This window comes from Galeopterus variegatus, unplaced genomic scaffold, assembly GCF_000696425.1.
Source record: "Galeopterus variegatus unplaced genomic scaffold, G_variegatus-3.0.2 Scaffold1730, whole genome shotgun sequence".
NCBI lineage: Eukaryota > Metazoa > Chordata > Mammalia > Dermoptera > Cynocephalidae > Galeopterus > Galeopterus variegatus.
Genome location: NW_007727841.1, coordinates 225486 through 249379, shown reverse-complemented (window position 1 = coordinate 249379; position 23894 = coordinate 225486). Strand labels below are relative to the sequence as shown.

Here is a 23894-nt window from a genome sequence, read left to right as displayed (position 1 = left end):
TCCTGACAGTTAATTTATAATAATTATCTTGTAGGAAAATTCTGTTTAACTACGACTAGATGATATGTGTGTGCACGTGTGTGCTCATGTACGTGTATGTGTGTGTGTGTGTATATATGTTTGTTAATAAATTCCTTATGCACAATGATCTGGTAGAAGACAAAGTTCTTTGGCAGAACAGTTAACAGAAATAGTGGCTGAGCTCAATCCTTTTGGATAATGGGTAACAAGTGCTGTACAGAAGCCAATTATGGGTCAACTTGACTTATAGCTTTCCCCCACTGCACAGCTAGTCTGTGTGTCGAAAAAAATTTGTGGATGATATTGAGCTTCTGAATTCTAATTTTTTTTCAAGGGGAGCCTTCATTGTCCTCAAGCTGCATGTCTATAGTCAAATGTCAAAGCTGAGAATTGTTGGGCTCTGGAAAGGCCTGGGGAGGTTGAAGAGAAGACGAGGCTGCTTTTGCAGAACATTTGGAGCACTGTGGCATACAATAAAATAACAGGATTGCCTAGACATTTTCCCTATCGGTTTATAGTTTTCCTCTATAATTGGCAGGCTTGCAGCTTGCAATTTAACCTCAATAGAAAAATTTACATGTGCTTAACAACTTTTATAAGCCTTGCTAAATACCCAACTCCAAATCAGTTCAGTATGCATACGGACTAACACAAGAGACTTATAGAAAAATTCATAAGCCTGTCATCTCTGTAACAGTGCAAAACGAAATGGATTTCAGAAAGGTAACTTAAAGTTTGGCAGTATATTTTCTTTCTTTTTTTTTCAATTAGCTGTTAACTAAATTCTAGGATATATAATGAAACCCAGGCCTACCGTACAATCTACTATAAACAAGTCCTTGCTTTTGTGCTCTCATGTTTTATTGGAGCAAAGCCTCTGCTCCGTTAGTCATTTGTTGCATGCATGGTAAGGCTCGTATTTGTTTACATACGAACATATGCACAGTGCGAGAATGATGGTCACCGGGCCTGGCGAGGGAAAACCAAAAACAAACCTTCCTTCATTTGAATCCTCGAGGCATACAATATTTAAACAACTTTCAGATTTAGAGCCCTTGATTTCTTCTTTTAAAAGCGTCCTGCTTGCCAAATTGCTTAGTAAAGAAATCTGAACACTCGCTATAGCTTCAAAAGACAGTGTTTGGTGGCTAGATGATCATTTAACTGGGAAGTAACTAGGGAAACAATTTTTAAAATTTAAATTCTTGCTGCCATTGAAATTTTCTTCCTAAATTTAATTGCTAATAAAGCTTTCCAGTACCATCCTCCAAACCCCCAAAATAAAGTGACACTGTTTTCGGGAAGAAGAGGCAGAAACTTATGTTATTTTGTCTTTCTTCATAGGACAGAAGGACTTTATGCTGCTTAGCTGGCATTCCCAGTATTTTGATAAAAGTTACTTCTCTAAACTTTAACAACAGCATGGGGCAAATAATGCTATCTCTTGTGTTAGTTACAATTTGGGGAGATTTCATCGTGAGAAACATTTGAGGAGTCAGAAGTGGCTGAGAATGTAGTAATAGAGACAGAGTTGTTCAAACTGCCAGAAAAATAAATAAATGGGAAGGACAGGGTAAGTTATTAGGTTTATAAATTACAAAACTTTCTATGTTAAAAAAAAATAAAGTCGAGGGGTTAATGACATTGAATAACTACACTGTAAACCCTTAAAAGCTTAAAGCTGGTGGAAATGCTGTACAGCTCTGTTTCACTTTTATCGGATAAAAGACATTTGGTTTCTTTTTGACAAACCATGTTTTTGTGAGGGAAGGAAAATGAACATGCACTGTAATTGGCCACAGCAACATCAGAAACCCTCACGTTGCCAGAGGATACCACATGAAAGTGCCTGGGTTAGGGGAGGGGCCGATAAGGGGGCGGGGAAAGGAAGGACGACGCCTTAAGCCTCTCATGCTCAGGGCTGCGATTTGTGAACAAACTGTGATGAAATCAAGCTCTGGACAAATCACATGAGCCTGTCAACCTCCCAGGTGGGATTGCTTATAGTTAACAGACTGAACTGGGAGCCCCCAAAGCAGTGCATTCAGTGTAGGCAAAGAGAATACACGGAAAAAGCCTTTCCAAGAATCCTCTGACATGGCAAAAGGAAGCTCGTTCCAGTTGTACCAGGTAGGAGAAGGGTGGCATGACTGGGGAAATGTTTGATCGTCAGAATCAGTTACTGATTTTGAATGTTCTTTTTTTGTTGTCAAAATGAAGATAGCACCTGATGATGCATTTTAGAAGTTGTAGGATTGGGTGGTGATGTTGAAGTCATTTGAGTTGCCTTTGTGTAATTTTTTTTTAGTTCTGTCTAGCTTATTTGACAACTTGGTCTCTTTATTTCCTTAGATAATATCCCTGTTCACTTTTGCCATCGGAGTCAATGTTTGCTTAGGATTCACAGCAAGTCGAATCAAGAGGGCAGAAGAATGGGATGAAGGTCCTCCTACAGGTAAGTGTAACAACCATTTATATTTCCAGTCTTTTGAAAATATTATGCACTAGGTACTGAATAAGCCCATTAAGAAATTCATCTTTAAGATAATCTTGCAGTATAACTAAGCTAGTCCTAGATTTCTCTGGGATAAAACCAGCTATGTGTATAATTCAGGTGAGAGAATGCGGTTTTAATTAGAGAACATTTATGATTGCTTCCTGATAACTGGCTATTTAAGTCCTCATACTCTGAAATTTATAAGTGTTAAGATAAAATTCCCGGTGGCGCACTGCTACAGTACGCCGCTTGGGAGTGCGGTGGCGCTCCCGCCGAGGGTTCGGATCCCACATACAGACCGGTCGCTCACTGGCTGAGCGAGGTGCGGGCGCAACACCAAGGGTTGCGATCCGTTGCCGGTCACGAAAAAAGACAAAAAAAAAAAAAAATTATAACTCTTATTCATAGACAAGGTTAAAGCAAAAGTGATGAGAACAGGTGTTGGTTTTATATTGGAGATACACGAATCTGATTTGCTGTCATGTGATACAGGATGTAGTATTTGCCACCAGAAAGTTCTGACCTAGGAAGAAAGAGGAATGGAAGTAAAAAAGGCAGTGAACTAACTTCATGAAACTTCAGAAATTTAGGACTTTAAGGTTAAGATTTACCTTAAGTAGGAAAAACATAAAAGAGAGGAGGTGCTTAAAAGAGCTTACAGAATTGATTCATACTCATTGTGTTTTCTTTCGGCATAAGGAAAGGTAAGTTTTAATAGTGTACCTTGACTTAACTAATAGAACTGAAGTGAAAGAGTTTCCTTTTACAATATGCTGCACCATATCCAGTGTGGGGATTCTCATAAAGGAGCTCCTTGTGTAGATGGAGGGGGCTTAGCTGACCAGGTCTTAAGCAATGAGTTGGTTAATTTCCTGGAAATTGGAGCTGCTGATGGTTTTAGAAATAAAAAATTACATTTTAAGTAGTGGGTACTCTAGGGGGCAATATTTTCTTGACTTTCCCTGATATCCAAGCATGTTTGTCTGCCTTCCTCTGAATTTTGTGTTTCTTTATATTTCTTGATCTGACTACTGTAAAGACCATCACCTGTCTATGTTTAGCCAGCACAAACTCTTACTATTTACCAAACTATGAGACATAAATTGATAGAATACTAAATCTTTCTTACCTTAGGTAAGTTACTTTTGAATCATGCCAGAAGGTTGGAAGAATAATATTCAAAGTGGGTTAGTGAGTTGAAGTGGGATGTGGTTGGGGTAAAAAGTGAGAAAATAGGTCATAGTTATTGCAGCCCCAGGGAGCCAGATGGACAAAATGAATTGTCTTCTGTTGGAGAGGGAGAGGAGAGTGGATTGCTTGATCAGAGAATGCTGTGCTTTTTTTTTTTTTTTTATTGGTAGAGAATGCTCTCTTCAAAGGCTTCTTTTTCTCTCCCATTAATGCTGACTATGAATGATAGGACAGGGGAATCGATCCTTAGTATGGTCATGTGGGTAAGCTAGCAACTTGAGAGCCAGCTACAGGTTTTTTCCAATGTACCCTAAGAAAGAACATTATTCTGTTTCATCTTAATATATTACTTTGGCTAAAATTGATATTGAAAGAATTGAATGCTGTTTCTTTAAAAAAAGCATAAAATTGAGTCACTCATTATTTTCAGAGCTGACTTTTTTTGGAAAACAGTCATGAAAGTTCTTGCACTGTGGTTCCATTTAACTTGCTGTGTGATCTGGGGCAAGTTACTTGAGGGGTCTGTTTTCTTAGGTGTATATTGAGGAGCAGGCATAAATGATTTCTAATTTTCATTCTGAACTAAAAAAAGCCCATGATTCTATCCATTCTGTTTTATTGCCTCTTGCATTTATGTGCTCTCTACTGGAAAACTTGGAAAATATAGATCAGATTTATTAATCCTTGAAAATATTTTGTGTATAATAAATTATTTCCATATGTTATAAGAAACAGCTATAAGAACTGATGAATCAATACTGCTTCTGGAACAATAGCATAGTCTATGTTATAATCTATAAATCTAAATAACCTTGGATATACTAAAAATTGTTTGCTTTCTGAATTGTTTAATTAAATCTTTGATTACTTTAGGCCTTTATGATACCATCTAAAATAATTCATTAGTTAAACTACCTAAATGAAGCTTTGGCTTAGGGTGCAATTTACAATTTAAATCTGAGTTTTAGGATTTTGATATGTCTGAATACTTTTTCTTTTTCTTTTTCTTTTGATGTAGCTCACTTGCTGTTTTAGGCACTGTGGTTCATTTCTCCTGAATAAAGACCAAAGATACACTTTGGAAATTGAGTGAAAGCATACTGCTGAGAATTTAAGCATTTCTATCTTTTTAAATGCTACATGTGCCTAGAAAGAACGACCTTTCTCCAGTAATACAGGTGATTAGTTATTCTGACTGTTAGCAAACCCTTCACATCAGAAAACACTGAATGCATTTTTACATGTGTATTAGAATAAGACACTAGGGGGGAAGACAGCCATGCCTATTTTCAACAACACTTTCAGGGCCCAAAGAAATCTTGGGAAGCTCAGTGTTTCAAAGGTATTTCAATAAAAAGAAGGAACACAAAAGATGTTAATATATGGCCAGCTTCAGACTTATCAGAGCAAGATCCACCATTCAAAAGCATGCAGTTTCTTGTTTAGTAACTGTAGCTCCTCAGAGTCCTCAGCAATAGCTGAGAATGTTCTGCACACACACATGCATACCCTCACTGCTGCACTATGGACTGCAGTGTTAGTTTCAAGGTTGTGGCAGTGCAAACAAACTGTTATAATTAATTAACTAGCACACTTGTTAGCTGGATTTATTGTTAAGGACTAGAGATCTATTGGAAGTAATGATGGAATAGGATTTCTTATACCAGATCATAAAAGATCTATAGGTTTATTAAGAAATATAAAGTGAGTAGAGCTAATTATAATTTTGTATGGTAAATATAATGGGCACTCGGGTAATGGAGATAGCTGAAATAAATTTTCAAAGAAAAAGTAAGTAACAAGTACAATTCAGTTTGACATCTTTGTCCTATACAGCTGATGTGGACTACTTGATTTGCCTTTTAGACTGCAAGAAAATTTATGTGTATACAGGTGTGCGTGCACTCATGTACACGTATGTTATATGTTTGTGGTGTTATGGAGGAGTCTATTTAAATGAACCTTGTGATTTAGATACTCTTTCAGTCTCTGGGTGGAAAAGGAATATCCTCTACGAAATATAAGCAATTTGGTTCTTGAAAGACAAAGAAAAATTTGTGAGCTTGTGAATAGCTGGCTAATAAAGACTTAAAAGTTCAGTCCAATTCATCATCATTTTTGGTTGCTTGAAAGGAAAATTGAAAAGTATATGAATGAAATCCATGGGTAAATATGAGCTAGAGGGTGTCACTAACAACTTTATGGGTAAAGTTTTCCTTTGAGAATCATAGGGAAAACAGAAAATGGTACCGGGAACAGGAAGGTTCATGTTCATTTGATAACTTTAGGAATCTCATTCTATAATGAAAGCTGTTTAAATATTGGCATGCAGAATGTAGAAAACTGTAAAGCTGACAGGTAAGCCAGCCATTACTCCGTGAATAAAACTATCTCATGAGGAATATCATGTCATGTGACTTTATGTTAAATCTAATGTGGAAATCAGAGCGTTGAAATCAATAGAATGAAATGATCTGAATTAGAATCTCAGGAAGGCACAGATTTTTCTGTTTTTTGTTAGTGGAGCTTTGGTGTAGTGATTCTTCATTTATCTTAAAACTGTAAAGAATCTTCTATTTTGTTTACACACCCAGAAATCTTAGTCTTTGATGGAGTTCAACATAGACATTTTATGCAATAAAAATCAACAAATCTTTCAAAATTATGTTTTGAAAAGAGCTTCTAAAATTTGGAATCTATGCACAAAATTTGAAAAATCTTTTGTAAATAAAAAAAAAATTATAGTTATAGTGAGATGATCTAAAATTTTATCCAGACCTTTGCTAGCTCAAATGAGGCCTAGAGTTGATTTTCCAACCAGGAAAATGGGGTTAATGTCACATCTATTTAGCTGAAAAAGTTTTTGAAAACAAATGTCTTTTAAGGCTGATGAGAATAATAAGATGTTAAGTATACTATGTTACATTTAACTTGTCTTTGATTATGTTTGAAGGCCACTGTCCAAATTTGTAACTTATTGAGTTAACAATACTTGTGATTTAAAATGTCAGTGTTTCATTGTTTGGTGAGAAATTTGCAAATCACTCAGATTTATACTATTGATTATCATTAAATGCTATTCAGTGGTTTAGATGTTGAATTAAACTTTCTAACTTTTAATTTAAAGTACATAGAAATCTGTTTGTGAGGTCTTTCTACATGAGGACATTGTATTTATAAATACAGGTGTTTGAAAACTTCCCAGGGGGACCTATTTATAAAAAAAGAAAAAAAAATGCCTATGAAATCTGGCTCAGCAGTGTGAAGAGGAGGCGAGAACAGCGATGCCACAATAATAGGTACTGACAGAAAGTGATGTGTTTAGGAGATACTGACATGCGTGCCTGTAAGTGCTGCTTGTGAAGGGATGAGGTCAGAAGCATGAAGAAACCAGGGTAACTTCCATACGAGAATGTAAGACCAGAGAGAATGAATCATATCCTCCAAGAGGCATAATACAGTATTAAATTCCAGAGTTGGGCTGCGTCTTGAATGTCACCCACACTGTCCTCTGGTTTCCCCTGTGGGTTATACTTTAAACAGGGCAGAGGACACAGGGGAACCCGTCCTGTTTTAAAGTTCTTGAGAAAAGGAGGCAGCATAACCACAGTCTACGATGCCTTCAAGGCTCCACTCTCACTTTCTGGAAACACGTGGGCTGAGAACCAAAGCGAAGTGGGGAGGGACACAGATAGATAGCAGTATCCCAAACCCTGAAAACAGGACCAAGCAAAACTTAGAAGAAGGAACCTTCCAACTTTAGGCTGAGCTAACCGTTTTCAAACTTAAATACTGCCACCCTTATTGGCTATCAGCCAGATTTGAAAATTTTCATTTTGCAGAGGGATTTAGAGGGAAATATGATTGGGAGGCCAATGAAGTAATGTTTCAGTCACAGCTTTTGTCATCAATGAGACTCTTTCCGATAGTCTAATTAAATTATCACTACTTTTTCTTCATATCATGGAAGAAATGGCATCAGAATTCTACAACCCCACCACTGTATATGTGTGTTGTGATGGAATATTTTAGAAATCAGGTTTTACTTAACTAAGTAAAGAAAATTTTGCCTGTTTCTATCAGAATTATGAATTTGAATGAAATAAATCATTTTACATTGATTTTTTTAAATCAGGAAATTATGGTTCTGTGAAAAATAAGAAGCACGTAGCATTATTATATGTATCACATGTGCATGCTTGTATATACATGTGTGTATATGTACATACACACATACGTACACACACATACGTACACACACAAACATTTTAACATTTGAAGTCCTGGTTTTTAAAAACATGTATTTGTGTTTCAAGATTCTGGACCTGATTTGTATCTTTGAAGTTAAATAACTTCACTTGAATATGGAATTAAAAAGGCAGCCAAAGAATTTGAATTTCATAAAAATATTGGTAAATTACTCATAAAAAATTCCAAGCTGCCATCATACTGACATATTTCTGAGTACTTTGTTTGTTTTTTAGTTTTGTCTTCCTTCTTAGTCTGAGCTTTTTATGAGGATCTCAGTAATGATGAAAATTGTGTAATACCATAAGTGTATTGATCCTTCAGTTTTCATCACCACTCTCAATAAGTTATGGAACCAAAGTGCTCACATCAATGCTCTCTTGATTTAGGTTCAGTAAAGGAAGACTTAACAGATTTTAAAACTCAGAGTTATAATAAATCAAGGAATCCTGATTATAAGTCCTAAGATTCTGTTCTTAGGCTGGATGCGGGGAGAAGCACAGAGAACCTGGACAAGGAATAAAAAGCCAGAACATGAAGGATGAATTATAGAACTCCTAGAAAAAGAACAGGGACTAGAGCTTGTCATGGAAGACGATGGCTGGGGTGGAACAGGCCCTGGAAAGGCAAAGTAAATATTATACTCTGTCACTCTATTTTACTTAAAAGGGGTTGGCAGCTCAAATTTTGGGGGGTTATTGGATGAGAAGAGACCCTACATGACTCAAACTATCTTCCCATTTCTTCTTGAATTCAAATCAGTCAAGAATGAATTTTGGCACAGATATCCCTTAATCCACACGTACACAGGAATTTACTCTTATTTGAAGCTGTTTATAACTCAGTCTTGAGTACAGTACTTTTTATGAGATTTATCTTTGCCTTATGAGTAGAAGTTCAATTCTTTCTAACAAAGCCGTCTTCAGTTTAAGTCTTGGCAAGGAGGAGTATACCTGATAGGGTCAAGCTATTGAGTGAGATTTAGTTATTTATTTATTTTTTTTTAAAGCAAGGGACAAACTTAAGAATAAGTAATGATGTCATAAGAAAAGAGTAATAATCATCTTGATAGAATAGATGAAGAAAGATTAAAAATGGCAAATATTTATATAATATTTTGAAAGGAAAGAAAGAAATAGGAAAGAAATTACGATGAGGGGAAAGCAAAGGGCATGGATGAAGGAAAATTTTAAATGCTTGCTGGGACATTATGAAGAAGAGGAGACAGGATAAGTAAATATCTGTAAGCAGTGTGCCTTTAGATCTCTTCTTATCTCAGGTGTATATAGCTTAGCATATTAATGCGCACAGCTCATAGGTATGAATACTACTCAGAATTTGTTAGATAGCTGTTGGAATGATTCTATCTAAGAATACCTTTAAAAAAAGGAATATTCACTTATAAGTGTTTTCCTTATCTTTATTGTTACTACAGAACTTTCTCTATTTTTCCTTTTGTCACTTCTTAACCCCACCTCCCTTGTAGTTTCTTCTGGATCAGCATGCATTGTTGATAGGTTGGCCAAAGTCAATAGAAAAATGTGGTTTATGGACCAGAGGTAAGGCACTGCATTGGAAACTGACATTATTTCCTAAAGTTAACTGGTGTGGTTTGTATGTATTTCAACATCCCAGAATCAACCATGCAAAAGCTTTTCACGTCTCATGGTCTAGTGAATCTGTTTGCTTTACTTGAACCCATCTGTTGCTTTAAAGGCTAGGATTGGCTGATTCGGACTTTAAAGAGGACAAAGGACTAAGGGATAAACAGGATGTTCAAGTAAATGGTTTGAACCCAGAAATGTCATTTAACATCTGTTCTCCTGCTTCTTGTTTTTCCTTGATTTTAAAAGTAATACATATAAATTATAAAAAAAGAAGATTCATATACATCTAAATAAGGAAATAAAATGACAAATATAACATTTGTTAGGATATTTACATGTAATATATATACACACATGCACAGACACATGTATACACATGAGGATGCTTCAAGAAGATGGTGGAAAAATAGAATTGGAAGATAATAAGAATCTTTACATGAACATTTTGAAGTACCCTTGTGTGTCTCATATATGTATGTGTGTATATACATATATATATATGAGAGAGAAAGGAAGCAAGACAACTATCTGTAAATTTGTAAAATGTTAGAGATTTCAAACTACAAAAAAGTAGTCTCTTCCTCTCTTTTTCTCAGTTATCTTCCCCAAATGTAATTCCCGTAATCAGTTTCTGATAGGGGGAAATGTTTATTTACACCTGCACTTTTAAAAAGTTAGTTACACTTGCACATTTTCTCAATTCCTGCCCCCATCCTCTCTCTGTGTTCTCTAGCTCTGGCTCTGTTTTTATTGTTGTTTTTATCTTTGTTGGTCTCTTTACCTAGATTTTTTAACACAAAATCTAATATAGGATATATAATGCTATAATGCTGTTCTATACTTTGCTCTTCAAGAAAACTTATTGATGTATCTTGTAGATCTTTCCATATTAGCCAACACAGATCTGACTCCTTTTTTCAAGGAGTAGGCAATATCCCACTTATGGATGTAATGATTCTTTCTTTCTTGATAGGGTCAACAACTCTGGCTGATTTTAGGGTTCCCTCCCATAATTACAAAAAGACAACCATGAGCAATGGACATTTTTTTGCACATATATCTTGGCAAACTTCTGCAAATATATAAAAGAGATAAATGCCTAGTAATGAAATTTCTGACTAAGAGAGTAGGCATTTAAAAATGTTGATAGATATTTCTAAATTGTATTATATTTTATAAAATTTTGCATTCTTAGAAACAGGTATGATATGGTTTATATTTTGCATTCATCAGAAATTATTTTGCATACTAGGATGAGGATCTGGCTTAATTTTTTCTAGTCACTACTTACTAATTCATCATTTCTTCATCTGATTTGAAATGTTTCTTTTATTATAAGATAAATTCTTATGTATTTTATCCTATTTCAGAACCCAATCCACAACATTGATCTACTTATTTTCTAGTACCAAATTATTTTAATTATTTAACTTCAGAATATGTTTTACTATCTAGCTTCTACCAAATTATCTTTCCTTTTTAATGTTTATTATTTTTATATATTTATTTTTAAATAAATTTTTAATATCCCGTCAAGTTTCATGAACTCTAGATTTTTTTTTTTATTGTGATTGCATTGGATATTTAGTTTACTTGGGAAGAATTAATATTTTTATAATATTGATATTTTTACCTCTGAGACGGTATGTCTTTTCACTTAGTTCGATCTTCTAAACATTTTTTTTTTTGGTTTTTAAAATTTTGTTAGAGTTTTAGTATGTTATTCACGTAATTTCTACACACATATTATTAAATTTATACCTAGATATTTTATCTTTTAGATACTATTGGATATAGAGCTTACATTTAATTTTTGAACTTGTATTGCTTGTATATTAAAAATTTTCATGTCACTGAATTCTTTTCAAATATTTTGTTGACTCTTGGGATTTCCAGACACACAAGTATGTCACATGAAAATAATAATTGCAGATTTCTTTTTGACAAGCTGAGACTGTGGAGTTTGTGTTTGTGTAACATTCGCTCGGATTGTAAACGTCTTCTATTCCAATCATGTATGTTCAGACTGTTCTCAGAACACTTGGGATCTAATTTTGCTTACAAAAAGCTATGAATTTTTTAATGGGGAAATGAACTCTTGTTTCTAAGTATAGGTCAAAGTACTGTTCTCTGTTGGCATCATTAGCATACACAGGGGCATTAACCATCATAGATTTGTAGTAATAATGATTATAAATCAAACCAGTAGCCAACATCTGTTACTCTTTCTGTATGCCTGACACCCTACTGAGTGTGTTACTTGGGTGTTTTGGTTTAATTCTCATTTCAATGTGGAGTTCCTTTTATGAATTCCCCCACTTTATAGATGAGGAAACTGTGGCACAAGAAAGTTTAGCAACCCACCCAGTATGCATGGGTAGCAAGTGATGGAGCTGGGCCTCTTATGCAGGGTCTGACTACAGCACCGCCCAGTGTGGCTTTCCACTGCCACCCCTCCGTTGTGACATGACCTACTCCCTAATCTATTAACTTTGCTCTCGTTCTTTGCAGTGTTATCAGATTCCTCCTGGACCAACACCTCTGGATCTTGTAAGAGCAGATGCTTTGAACTTCATGATGTCGGACCTCCTCCTTGTCGATGTGACAACTTGTGTAAGAGCTACAGCAGTTGCTGCCATGACTTTGACGAGCTCTGTTTGAAGACAGGTATGTAACGTTTGAGTTCTCTCTAGCCTCAAGGAAATGGCTTAAAGACTCCCTGCTGTTGTACACTGTGGAGTTGCCACCCTGCTTTGGTCTATTCAAATTATGGGTTTTCGTTTTATTTCTTGAATGATTACTGATTGTATGATAGGCACACCCTGTGTGAATGACTGTTGCTTCTACACAAGGCCCAGCCAAAGAAAGTTCTCTGCAGCTTCAGTCATTATATGCTGGTTTGGGGAGTGTTTGTGGTTTTTTTTCTCACTTTCATCATTTTCGGGCTGGCCGGTTAGCTCACTTGGGAGAGTGTGGTGCTGGTCACACCAAGGTCAAGGGTTTGGATCCCCTTACTGGCCAGTTGAAAACAACCCCTCCCCCCCCATATTCATCATTTCTGTCTCTTCCTATCAATTCCTACATTTACTACTAGGATAGGAAGGCTAAAATTGTGCATATTCTTAAAGTGTTGGGTTTAAAAAAATGTTTTTTTGCTTATTTTCCCAGTTTCTAGCAGTTGTTTTATTTCGTCTTGTCACATAGTGACTGTTGATCTACCCTGATGTCATTCCCTGTTCTCTGTACAAGTAGAAAATTGTTACGGAATTCTATTCAGGGTCTTGTGTAACTCTAAAATCTTCCTCTAAAGTCTTCTTGATTATCTTTACATTTCTTCTGCACTAGAACAGTTAATAGAACATACAGGCTTCCAAATGAATGCACATGAGTTGAGAAAAAGCAACTTTGAAGACATTTTCCATTCCACCTGTTCTGTTTTCAAAGCCCAACATTTCAGATAGGACTTTGGAGGTGCTGTGTAGGCTACCACGCTTTGGGCAAAACCACAGTCAGACTATCTAAGGAAGACAATTGACCCTGTTCTTAACACCATTAGAAGCAGATTCCACATCTCCCTTTACAAGTTATTACTTGTTTTTGGACTTTTATGAGTAGAAGATTCTTTCAAAAACCTTACTCTTATTATCATTAAAGTTAGTAATTACTTTCTAATGATATTATTAGAAACAGAGACATTATTGTCTTTTACTTAAACAATGTCCCCTTAATTTGTATGAAAACCAACCATCAACTCCTTTACTAGTTCTGAATTGTTAGCCAACCCGCATAAGAGGAGCTTTATCGGGGTTTTTTTTTTTTTTTTTTTTTTTTTTGCGTAATACATTTTCCAAACATTTAGGTACTTTTTTTGTTGATTTCCCTTGGAACTTCTCCCAGGTTCCTTTAGTTGTGGTTCTGCAAACTTAATTGCTAAGACCATTGTAAACTGAATCTATGGATGGAACAGACATTTCAGCAGAGGTCTTTGGCTGTAAGACGTTATCTCAAACTAGCAGTCTGTGTTTGCTTGGCACCGAGGAATTTGCTGAAATTTTATGTTTCCTCCTTACTTTGAGTATCTTGTCCCTGACACGTCGTCTCAACATTTCGGATTTGCGGTCTTGGAGTTCCTTGCAAAGTTTAACGGGTCCCCCGACTCTAGCTTTGCCCTCTCTGAACGTAGCTTATGCCTTTCTTCCCAGCTTTAATACAGATGGAATATAGTAACATTTTATTAAGTCGTTTATTTCCCTGTGCACAAAGACAACATATGCTGAATGTGGAAGAATCAAATATAAAATAATAAAAGGTTGAGGGAGAAAACAAAAGTCTCAGGTTCCACTATGCTGACATGAGCACTCTCTAGAAATGAGCACAATGTTTCAGTCTAAACTCTGACTACTCCCTGTGTGTGTGTTTAGTATGTATGTATGTGTGTATATATATTTATACAAGCATGTATATACCTATGCATGTGTGGTAGAGTACCTGTATTTGTAAACCTTTATGCACATCATCCTTTTGAATGGCTACATTGTATTTCATTGAACAGTTGCAACCTAATTCACTGAGTAACTAATCAACATGTATGTTTCCCCAAGTTTTGCTATTATTTATTTATTTATTTTGGCAGCTGGCTGGTATGGGGATCCAAACCCTTGACCTTGGTCTTATAACACTGAGCTCTAACCAACTGAGCTAACCAGCCAGCCCAAATTTTGCTCTTATGAATGATGTATCAATGAGTGTTGTTCATGCATATTCATACTTTTGTTATTTTCCTTAAGTTAAATTCCCAGGAATGGGATTTTGGGATCAAAGTGTATATGCATTTTTAAAATTTAAATGTATATTACAAAATTATACTTCTGAAAGCTTATATTTTTATTAAAGGGCACAAGAGCTTTTCACCACTTCCTTTTGAGCATTGGATATTCTCATTTTTAAAAATCTTTTTTTCTGATTTGCTGGGTGACTGTCTCATTTTTCAATAAGGTTAATTTTTTTTTATGTTTATTGCTATGCTTGCCTTGAAAATTATACAGCTGACTGATGGTACTTTGCTTGCAGTTCACTCTGAACCTTGAATTTCTTTTTACTACATTCTTACACAAAGTAGTGCCTTAATAAAGTAGCTTGTTAACAGTGATGCTCTTTTGTAAGTGAAGGGATTTTCTAATGTAAGTAGAGGAGGAATAAAAGTACATTGGTGGACAGAATCATCCTTGAATTGGAACCCCCTCCCCACACAATCTCTGTTAGTCAAAGCAACCTTAGAAAATTGCCAACTATTGGGAATAACAAGCCCAATTATAAGCAATTCCAAGCACTTAATCTGTTTGGGAAGAGACGGGAGTGGAAACAGGGGGTTTTAAAAATTTGAGAATGTTACCAGGATGCAAAGGTAATTCTGAAAGAATGGGAATTGAACAGTAGTTGCATGGATTTCTGGTGAGTGACCCGCTGAAAGAGGCAGGGACAGCATATTTTCATGGCAACTAATATTTCTTTATTCATTTATTCACCTAACAATAATGTCTCTTGGTAGAATATTACTAAGGAGCAGCATTGCTTTTAAAATTATTGCTTTTCACTCATGACATATATTAAGAGATGGAGACCTGAAGTATGCATATGTCCTTTAGCTCAGTGACACCTTTTTTGACCAGTCTATCTCCAGGAGTACCCCCATTTTACCCTGTCACTCTCCACCAATGCCATCTGTTATTTCCTTCACAACACTTAGCACAAGCTAAGCTGATGTTTATTGGTTTACTTGCTTATAATCTGTCTTTTCCAATTGAAGTATCAGCTCCATGAAGACAGGGATTTTTGTCTCTTGTTCCTCACTACATCCCCAGCACTTGGAACATGAAACACATCATATAAAGATTTATTGACTAAATGAATAAACTGTGAAAGTTCTCAATATGGCAGTTCTGAATTTAAAGAATCATATTTTCTTGGTCATTTCCAATTAGATTTAAGAAATACTTGTTGAACTCTTAACATGTGCCAGGCATAGTCTCAAAGTCTTACACTCTGTACCTGGAAATATAATGGTAAAAAGAGAGATGTGATTTTTCCTGCCATATAGCTCGTAGTCCAGAAGATGAAAAAGTCAAACAAAAAACTATAGCACTCACTTTAAAATGAAAAGATTAGTTTTCTGAATGTATCTTGGTAGAGTTGTGCTATGAGCTCTCAATTAAGTACGTGCAGAGGGAAATCTGTAACCCATCTGCTGACCTCCTGTAGGGACTCTGACCTGTCACTGTAGGTAGGGCCACATTTTGGTCAATGGTTGGAATCATGAGTGTTTTAATGCCCCTTTATACTCTTTATATCTGTTTAGGACTTTAACCTCCAGGTGCATCTTATAGCAAGTGGAGACAATTTAGTTGCACTGTCATTTGTATTTAAATCAAGCTGATCAAACTTAAGTAAAGCTACTTTTGAAAATAAAACATCTGAACTATAGAGATTATTCCTACAACGACACTCCTATCACAAATCTTAGATACCATGCATTTTGGGGGGTTTTTTAGGACAATTTGAGATTGGTAGGAATACTTGCTTGCCTTTCAGGCTTCCATTTTTCTGAAGGATCCCAAGTGCATGTTGACTTTGCCTTCTGATTTGAAAAATTAGAAATTCATCTTATCTGTAAATCCTCCAATGATCATCTTGGCCTCAGGCCAACTCATATTTCATAGGCAGATTAACTGATGTGGGATTTTAGCTCTTTTGGTTGGAAACCCTTGTAAACAATTGTGGCCTCTTTCATCTGGTTTATGTGTAACAGTGAAAAATGTTTTCTTGTGATAATTTCAGCTCGTGGCTGGGAGTGTACTAAGGACAGATGTGGAGAAATAAGAAATGAAGAAAATGCCTGTCACTGCTCGGAGGACTGCTTGGCCAGGGGAGACTGCTGTACTAATTACCACGTGATTTGCAAAGGTACATGTTTTTGCATTGGCTTGATATTTACAAGAATAAAAACTGTAAATGCTCCAAGAGACCGTGGATGTTATGAACATAACACCTTGGATATGGGTTTGGGAGGAGGGAAGAAGATGCACTTTTTTTTTTTTTTTTCGTGTCCAGCAACGGACCACAACCCTCAGTGTCGCGCCCGTACCGGACCGGGACCGGCAACGGGATCGCAACCCTCGGTGCTGCGCACCCTCCCCTCGCTCAGCCAGTGAGCGGGAACCGGTCTGTATGTGGGATCCGAACCCTCGGCGGGAGCGCAGCCGCGCTCCCAAGCGGCGCACTGTAGCAGTGCGCCACCGGGCCGGCCCGAAGATGTGCTTTTTAATGTCTGATGTTTCTCTTCTAGTTTTGCTACCCTGCATTTCACTGATCTGAAGTAACAAGGAAATAAACCAGAATTCTAGAGTTAGAACCATAACAATGAAGAGATTTCTAAACTTCCTGTCTTGGTTTTAGATCAGGTTTCCTAGAAGCAGAGCCAGAGACAGGAATTTGTATGTGTAGTTTGAGGGAATGCTTTACAGGAAAAACATGCAAGGGAGCAGGGGAAGCAGGATAGGGAAGTGGGGGTGGGGGAGGCAAGCAAGGACTACTGCTGGCTCTGAAAAGTACATCCAAGTTGCTGCTCTTGAGGCAAGGGAGCATGGCTTTCATACCCCTTGGATGTAAGTGGCTCATTGAGGCCCTGGCAGCAGCCTGGGGATGGGGGTGGTTGCTGGTAAAGGGAATCAAGGCACCCGCAGCTCCTGTGGTACCCCAAAGTCATACATGCATGTGTGTTGACTTTGTATGGTTGATTGCAAATATGATGCCTTTATTCTAATAATTAATAATAATCAATGGACTACAAAAAATATAAAAGATGCAGTTCCTGTTTTTAAGGAGTTTAAGGCACCATGTCACCCTCTTATAGAAGTTAATGGAGAAGACCCAAGAATCTTTATCTATAGTTTGTAAGTCACTTTTTAGTTTCAAATTGTCCTTTTTCCTATCTGTGGATATTTTATTCAATTTTTTTACATGAAACATTTAAGAAGACTTTATGTTAAAAGATTTCAGCGAAAAAAGTCAGTTCTGAAGTGAGGTGTTTAGTTGTGGCAAAAAGATATCATATTAATGAATTTGGAAAATTTCCCTCACCCAACTATTGGAATTATTGATAAAGCATAAAACTGATTGAGAATTTAATTTTCTTTCCTTTTAAATTATACTATGTAGTAAGTGTACCAAGAAACCACAAAGGCTATTAGATGAAAAAATAAAGGAAAAGAAGAAAAGTCCTAGGTATTATTGGTCATTGAATCATCAAACATTGGCTTTTGCTGGTTTAAAAATTCTAGCTCCATTACTTTTGTAGGGCCCATGTGTATGCCCTGGGTTACTACACGTGTGGTAAAATCTCCCTATTTTAAGGAGCATAGCACTTACTTACCTGTCAGTAGTTAGATTCTTACTGACCAGGGAAGATTTCCAATGCTCCTTCCATGGGAGCAGCTTCTTCAAAGTGTTCATCCCAAATTGTATTCTGCTCAAGACGTGTGATTTTTTTTCTTTGTCTTAGAACAATTTAAGGCAAATGTTTTTTGATAACTTTCCTTTTCTCCAAAGGAAGCCTTATTTTTATCTGAGACTTTTCTGTCTCCATTCTTAGTATTTATCCAGGAAAGACTTAGGTTAGGGCTCTCAGATCTCGATGGAAGATAGGAGTAAAAGATAGCATTGCTTTTTTATTTCTAAAGACAAGGACTGTACTCAGATCCATTGACAAATAATTTCTCTATTGCAGTCTTCCACCTATCATCCCTGTATATTCTAAGCCTTTTCCCCCATATAAAGGGAAGTTGTGTCATGCTTTCTATGGCTTTGAGATTTTAGTGGTGGAGAAAAGAATGTTCCATCTAATGACCAAACAGTTTATTTCTGGATGGATATAAACATAAAATTTTGTTCACTGACGCCACTGTTTTTTTTTAATCTACAAACCATTTAGACTCGGAAGGCTCGAATAAACACCACTTGCGGTTATTAAATCTTAGCTTTCCCACCATGTATGGGTGTACTTTATAAGCCAAACCAGACACTAGACTTTAATTCAGAATTTCTTTTTAGATGATGTCCCCAAAGCAAATATCAAACAGAACACATGTCCTGGAATTGTGTGCTTCAAGGCTTTGGATGGCATTTATAATTAGTTTCAACAAGAAATTTACCTGTTTTTCCTTATAGGAGAGTCGCATTGGGTAGATGATGACTGCGAGGAAATAAAGGTCCCAGAATGCCCTGCAGGGTAAGTGTATTTTATGAATATTATAACCTTTTATATATTAATTGATAACATATCACAGGAAATGGATGGGCAGAAACAATGTAAAACTGAAATCCTTTTACACAGGTAAACTTACAAATACTTACAAGTAATTCACCAGTTGAAAGCTGGAAAGTGTATATTGAAATAGCAATAGTTTTTTTTTTTCTCGAATGTTCTCCTATCATCCCTGCACATATTGGAGTCTGAAAAGCACCTATGTTCCACCTTAGCTGAGGATTTTATAAAGTGCATCTGAATGTCACTGAAAAAGGAAACATTTCTAGCGGTGACTTTTATTTTCTCAGTATTCTTCCCTGGAGTTCTGCTTTTGCATTTTTGGGGGGAGGTGGGGGGTGGGCTGGAAGAGGAAGACTATAGAACTTCTAAAAACTGTCATCACAAATGGTAACTCCTACCAGATGCTATAGAACTTGATGAACCACTGAGCCCTGCTTTGTTGGGGTCCAGCCAAACTCAAGTGGCACCCTACAGCTCGAGTGTGACCAGCATAAGGCACTTATTACACCTTCCAGGAAACTGTTGAAAATTCATGGACCCTTAAAATGCTTGACAGAAAACACATTTTCAACAAATGTGTTTTCATTGATGTATTTGTTCTTTAAATGTATTTTTGTTTTAGGCAGCACAGCCTGAGACATAAAATCCAAGTATTTAGATGTTACCTTTATTTTTTCCTCTTTTTTAACCTTAGTGAGCCATTTGAACTTCTTTGGGCTTGTAGAATGAGATAGGAATGGTTTAAGACTGTTTAAAATGTGTTCAGTTGTTTTTGAAGAGAAATTGTCTGTGTGGTAGAAGCCCTGTTAAATCATAATAGTAAAAATATAGTGAAACCTTGTACAGTATTATTCTAAGTGCTTTATATGTTAACCAATTTAAAATGAGTGGCTACAAATAAACTCAATCCTATACTTGCTCAATAAGCTTCAAACTATTAAAAATAATTTTGTACCTATTTTAGTATTAAGTTTGATTGAACAACTGTATCTTCAGAATATAATAAAGGGCTATTTCATTAGATTCTGCCCTGCGTAGATGGATAGTCTAGGTCTTTAGTGATGTATATTTTAGAGATCTTCAATAAGTTAAATTGGTTTTAAAATTATTTTATAATTAAACTTAAAGGGATGTTTTTATAAGTGCTTAGATTTAGTGGTAGGAGTGCTACTGCTATTAATTTCATAATCATTCATTCATTAATGTATTTGATAAACATTTATTGAAGTCCTACTATGGATCCACAAAATAGATAAATAATCTACAAACTGTGCTTTGAAACTAGAGAGGAAAAGAAACATGTTAACAGATCATTACAATGTAATGTAAAATGTTTATATGAATGATGTAAAAGGTATGAATGAATATCTTAAAGGAATTATGAAGCGTGAACCACTAACATTTTAGAAGAGGAATCTTTGAGCTGAGTTTTAAAGTATGAATAGGAATTTTCCAGGTGGCAAATGGGAGAATACATATTCTTGGCAAATATAACCAATTCTTTACATTGTGTATAACCTTGTTTGGAAGGTGAAAGGCAGCAGTAGAGGACATATGTTAGGGGAAATCTGGAGTCAAGTCCCCTCCCTGGCCCCTTTGTGACGTTGGTCATTTAACTCTGGATTTGAGTCACCTCAAATGTTATGTGACTGGAAGCCCAGGCTTGTCCAGAGAGCCTCGCTTGAAGTTTCTTGAAAATTATTGGTCCCAATGATTGAGAATGACTAGTCATAATGGAAACTCTGTGACAATAATCTTTCTAAAGCTTGATGTGTTACTGTTTAAGGTTTGCTCGCCCTCCATTAATCATCTTTTCTGTGGACGGTTTCCGCGCATCATACATGAAGAAAGGCAGCAAGGTCATGCCTAACATTGAAAAACTAAGTAAGTCACTCCCTACTCTCTGTCTGCAACTTTAGTCCAGGATTTCCACAGGACCCGTGCTGCGATGGGCTTCCAGATCTGCAGACACATTGTTTTAAATGTACTTTATTATTTGAAATACAAAAGTGAAGGTAGCAATGCCTTCGATCGTTTATAAAATGGATTTTTGTACATGAAGTGATACCTGTTGGTTCTTCTGTTGTAATATCTGAAGTTCTCTTTCCAGGGTCCTGTGGCACACATTCTCCCTACATGAGGCCGGTGTACCCGACGAAAACCTTCCCTAACTTATACACTTTGGCCACCGTAAGTATTTTTTTTTTCAAATGATATATATTTAAAGGGCTGATTTCATCCTGGAATGACTTAAAAGGAAGACTTTTAAAACATGTTTCTTAGTGTTCAAAGTAAATCCTTCTGTTTTTCATCTTATCTCCGTCAGTTGTTCACAATAAATGTCTTTTACAACTTTGTGGGTGACTGACTTCATTGCAACGTTAAAACTGAAACCTTTTTTCAGGTGCACTTCTGTCTGAACATGTCCATTAAACTTCTCTCAGAGACCAAAGGATTTATTTTCTGAATGTGGAAATAAAAATGTTGACTTTAGGGCTGCTATGTTTTCATTTTCAGGGACTCCAAATTCCACGTCTCTTTTTTCCTTAAAACATAATTTATTATTTTATTATTATTTCTTATTGTTGTTTTGGGGGAGACATAGAACTTAGGAGGAAATTTGTATTTAGAAATAGAGGTTTCTTTCAAGGGACATGTGTAAATTTAAAACTAAAGATAATTTATCATAATAAAAATTATCTTTCTTATTAAAATGCAACATTTAAAAATCCAAATATTAAATTTCTTATAATCCTGTTAATTTTTTCAGATGGCTTGTTATTAGTCTCATAGCTATCATTAATGTTTGCTTAGACAGACACACAGTAAAGGTTACTATATCTTATATAATTTTGGGAGTTAAAATATTGCTATAAAACCTCTGTGATAAGAAAATTGATAATGGAACTAATATATGTAGATTATTTCATTCTTATTTTAACAATACATTTGCTTTTACACATAGGGGCTTTATCCAGAATCACATGGAATTGTTGGTAATTCAATGTATGATCCTGTATTTGATGCCAACTTCCATCTTCGAGGTCGAGAGAAATTTAGTCATAGGTGGTGGGGAGGTCAACCGGTAAGTTTTGCATTTGTGAGTGTGTGTGTGTGTGTGTGCGCGCGCGTGTGGTCATCAAAACATTTCATCCCAACATTTGTTACTGTGAAAAAAAATACATAAAATTTCCTTATACTTGACAACGTTTCTGTCTTTTCATATTATATATATATACACACATGCATATATAAATATATGATATATGCACATATTTAGATACTATACACATGAATATTATGTACAAACATGTAGACATGTATATTATGCACATATACATATATTTTATATGCATGTGTGTATGTATATACATGTGCACTTATAATGTGCACATATACATGTGTGTATGTGACTATGTATGTACATATGTATGTGCGCATGTGTGTAAGGTTATGGTAATAAAAGTGTGAGATGATGAGTGTCTTCACTAGGATAATAATAGCAGAAATGGTGACACGGGGTGAACTTCAGAAACATTTTGAAGAAGAAATAGTTAGATTTTATTGATTTACCAGATTTGGGTTACAATGAAAAAGAGAAGTGTATGACTATGACTTCCCCAATATTTTAGCTCTGGTGCCATAATAAATTGAAACAGGGAATTGCTGAAAAAAGGGAACTCACTGTAACCCACAGTAAATTCATAAATTCCTTTATTTAATCCATTTTAAATTAAATTAAATTAATTTATTTTTATTGAAACATGGTTGATTGTACATATCTGTGGGGTACAGAGTTGAATATCAATAATTGTGTGCAATATGTGACGCTCAAATCAGGATAATTAGAGTATTCAGCATTATACAACGTAATTGTTTTTCGTGGCCCTTTATTGATTCCTTTTTTATCCCCCCTTCCCTTCCTTCTTTCCCACCTCTGCTAACCTCAGTTCTGTTCTCTCCTTTTGAAAGTTCAATGTATTATTATGATTACTGTATCTTTCTTTTTCTCTCTTTTTAAATTTTTAAAATTTTTTTTAGCTTCCACCTATGAGTGAGGACATATGGTATTTCTCTTTCTGTGTCTGGCTTATTTCATTTAATACAATTTTCTCCAAGCTCATCCATGTTGCTGCAAGTGGCCAAATTTCATTCTTTTTTTATGGCTGAGTAGTGTTCCATTGTGTGAATGTATCACTTTTCTTATCCAGTTGTCAGATGATGGACATCTAGGTTGGTTCCAACTCTTGGCTATTGTAAATAGAGCTGTGATAAACATGGGGTGCAGGTGTCCCTTCAACATGATGATTTCCATTTAATCCATTCTTTTGAATCATGAAGGTTAAATATAGTAAGTGAAATCCTACCTTGATACTGAAGCAGCAAATTAATACTTTGAAGGAATTTATCCTGTTTACTTCAGATCAAATTTTATTTTCTGGGAAGAAAATAAAAAGGTCGTGGGTGGCTTTCTACCTCATGTTTTCCCCGTGACTGTGTGTATGGTTAGGCAACTTGCTTTGGTCAGACCGGAGCAAAGCAGCAGCATAAAGCCATGGTTGTTGAATATGCAGAGCTGGACTCAAGCATACAAGCTCCTGGCCAGAGGATCAGAATTGCCACAGGAACATACCCCAGTGCACACAGTCAATAGAAATATGTAGAAGAAGGGTGGCAGATGGTTCTGTCTTATGCCAGCTGTGACTGGGGGCAGCAGCACTGGTTAGAGAAGAGAGCTAGGAGACATTTGTGCAGTCTGCCATGGCATGAGAGGTGGGCAGTGTGTGTGCACACATATGTATATTCACCAAAATGATCTTGTACCTGGAAATGTTTGCTGCAATCTGTAGGCAAAATAGGGACTATAAATAGGAATTTTTTCTTAAGGTATCTTTTTTTTTTTTTTTTTTGTCTTTTTTCGTGTCCGGCAACGGATCGCAACCCTCAGTGTCGCTCCCGTACCGGACCGGGACCGGCAACGGGATCGCAACCCTCGGTGTTGCTCCCG

General features: G+C 36.1%; 1 protein-coding gene across 6 annotated transcripts in view; it reads left to right on the top strand.

Moving 5' to 3' along the window:
• The window catches only part of ENPP2 (ectonucleotide pyrophosphatase/phosphodiesterase 2), a 104201-nt gene that overhangs the window by 26228 nt on the left and 54079 nt on the right, over window positions 1-23894 (top strand). For 3 of the 6 annotated variants that reach the window (XM_008578621.1, XM_008578618.1, XM_008578622.1), the window contains exons 1-8: window positions 2070-2151; window positions 2374-2476; window positions 12076-12231; window positions 16399-16524; window positions 18787-18847; window positions 20673-20770; window positions 20997-21076; window positions 21852-21971. In XM_008578621.1, coding sequence (XP_008576843.1) covers window positions 2119-2151; window positions 2374-2476; window positions 12076-12231; window positions 16399-16524; window positions 18787-18847; window positions 20673-20770; window positions 20997-21076; window positions 21852-21971 — 777 coding nt within the window. In that variant the 5' untranslated portion in view covers window positions 2070-2118. Of the gene's footprint in view, window positions 1-2030; window positions 2152-2373; window positions 2477-12075; window positions 12232-16398; window positions 16525-18786; window positions 18848-20672; window positions 20771-20996; window positions 21077-21851; window positions 21972-23894 lie in introns of those variants that run through there. The other 3 variants (XM_008578620.1, XM_008578617.1, XM_008578619.1) reach the window with 2 other exon arrangements.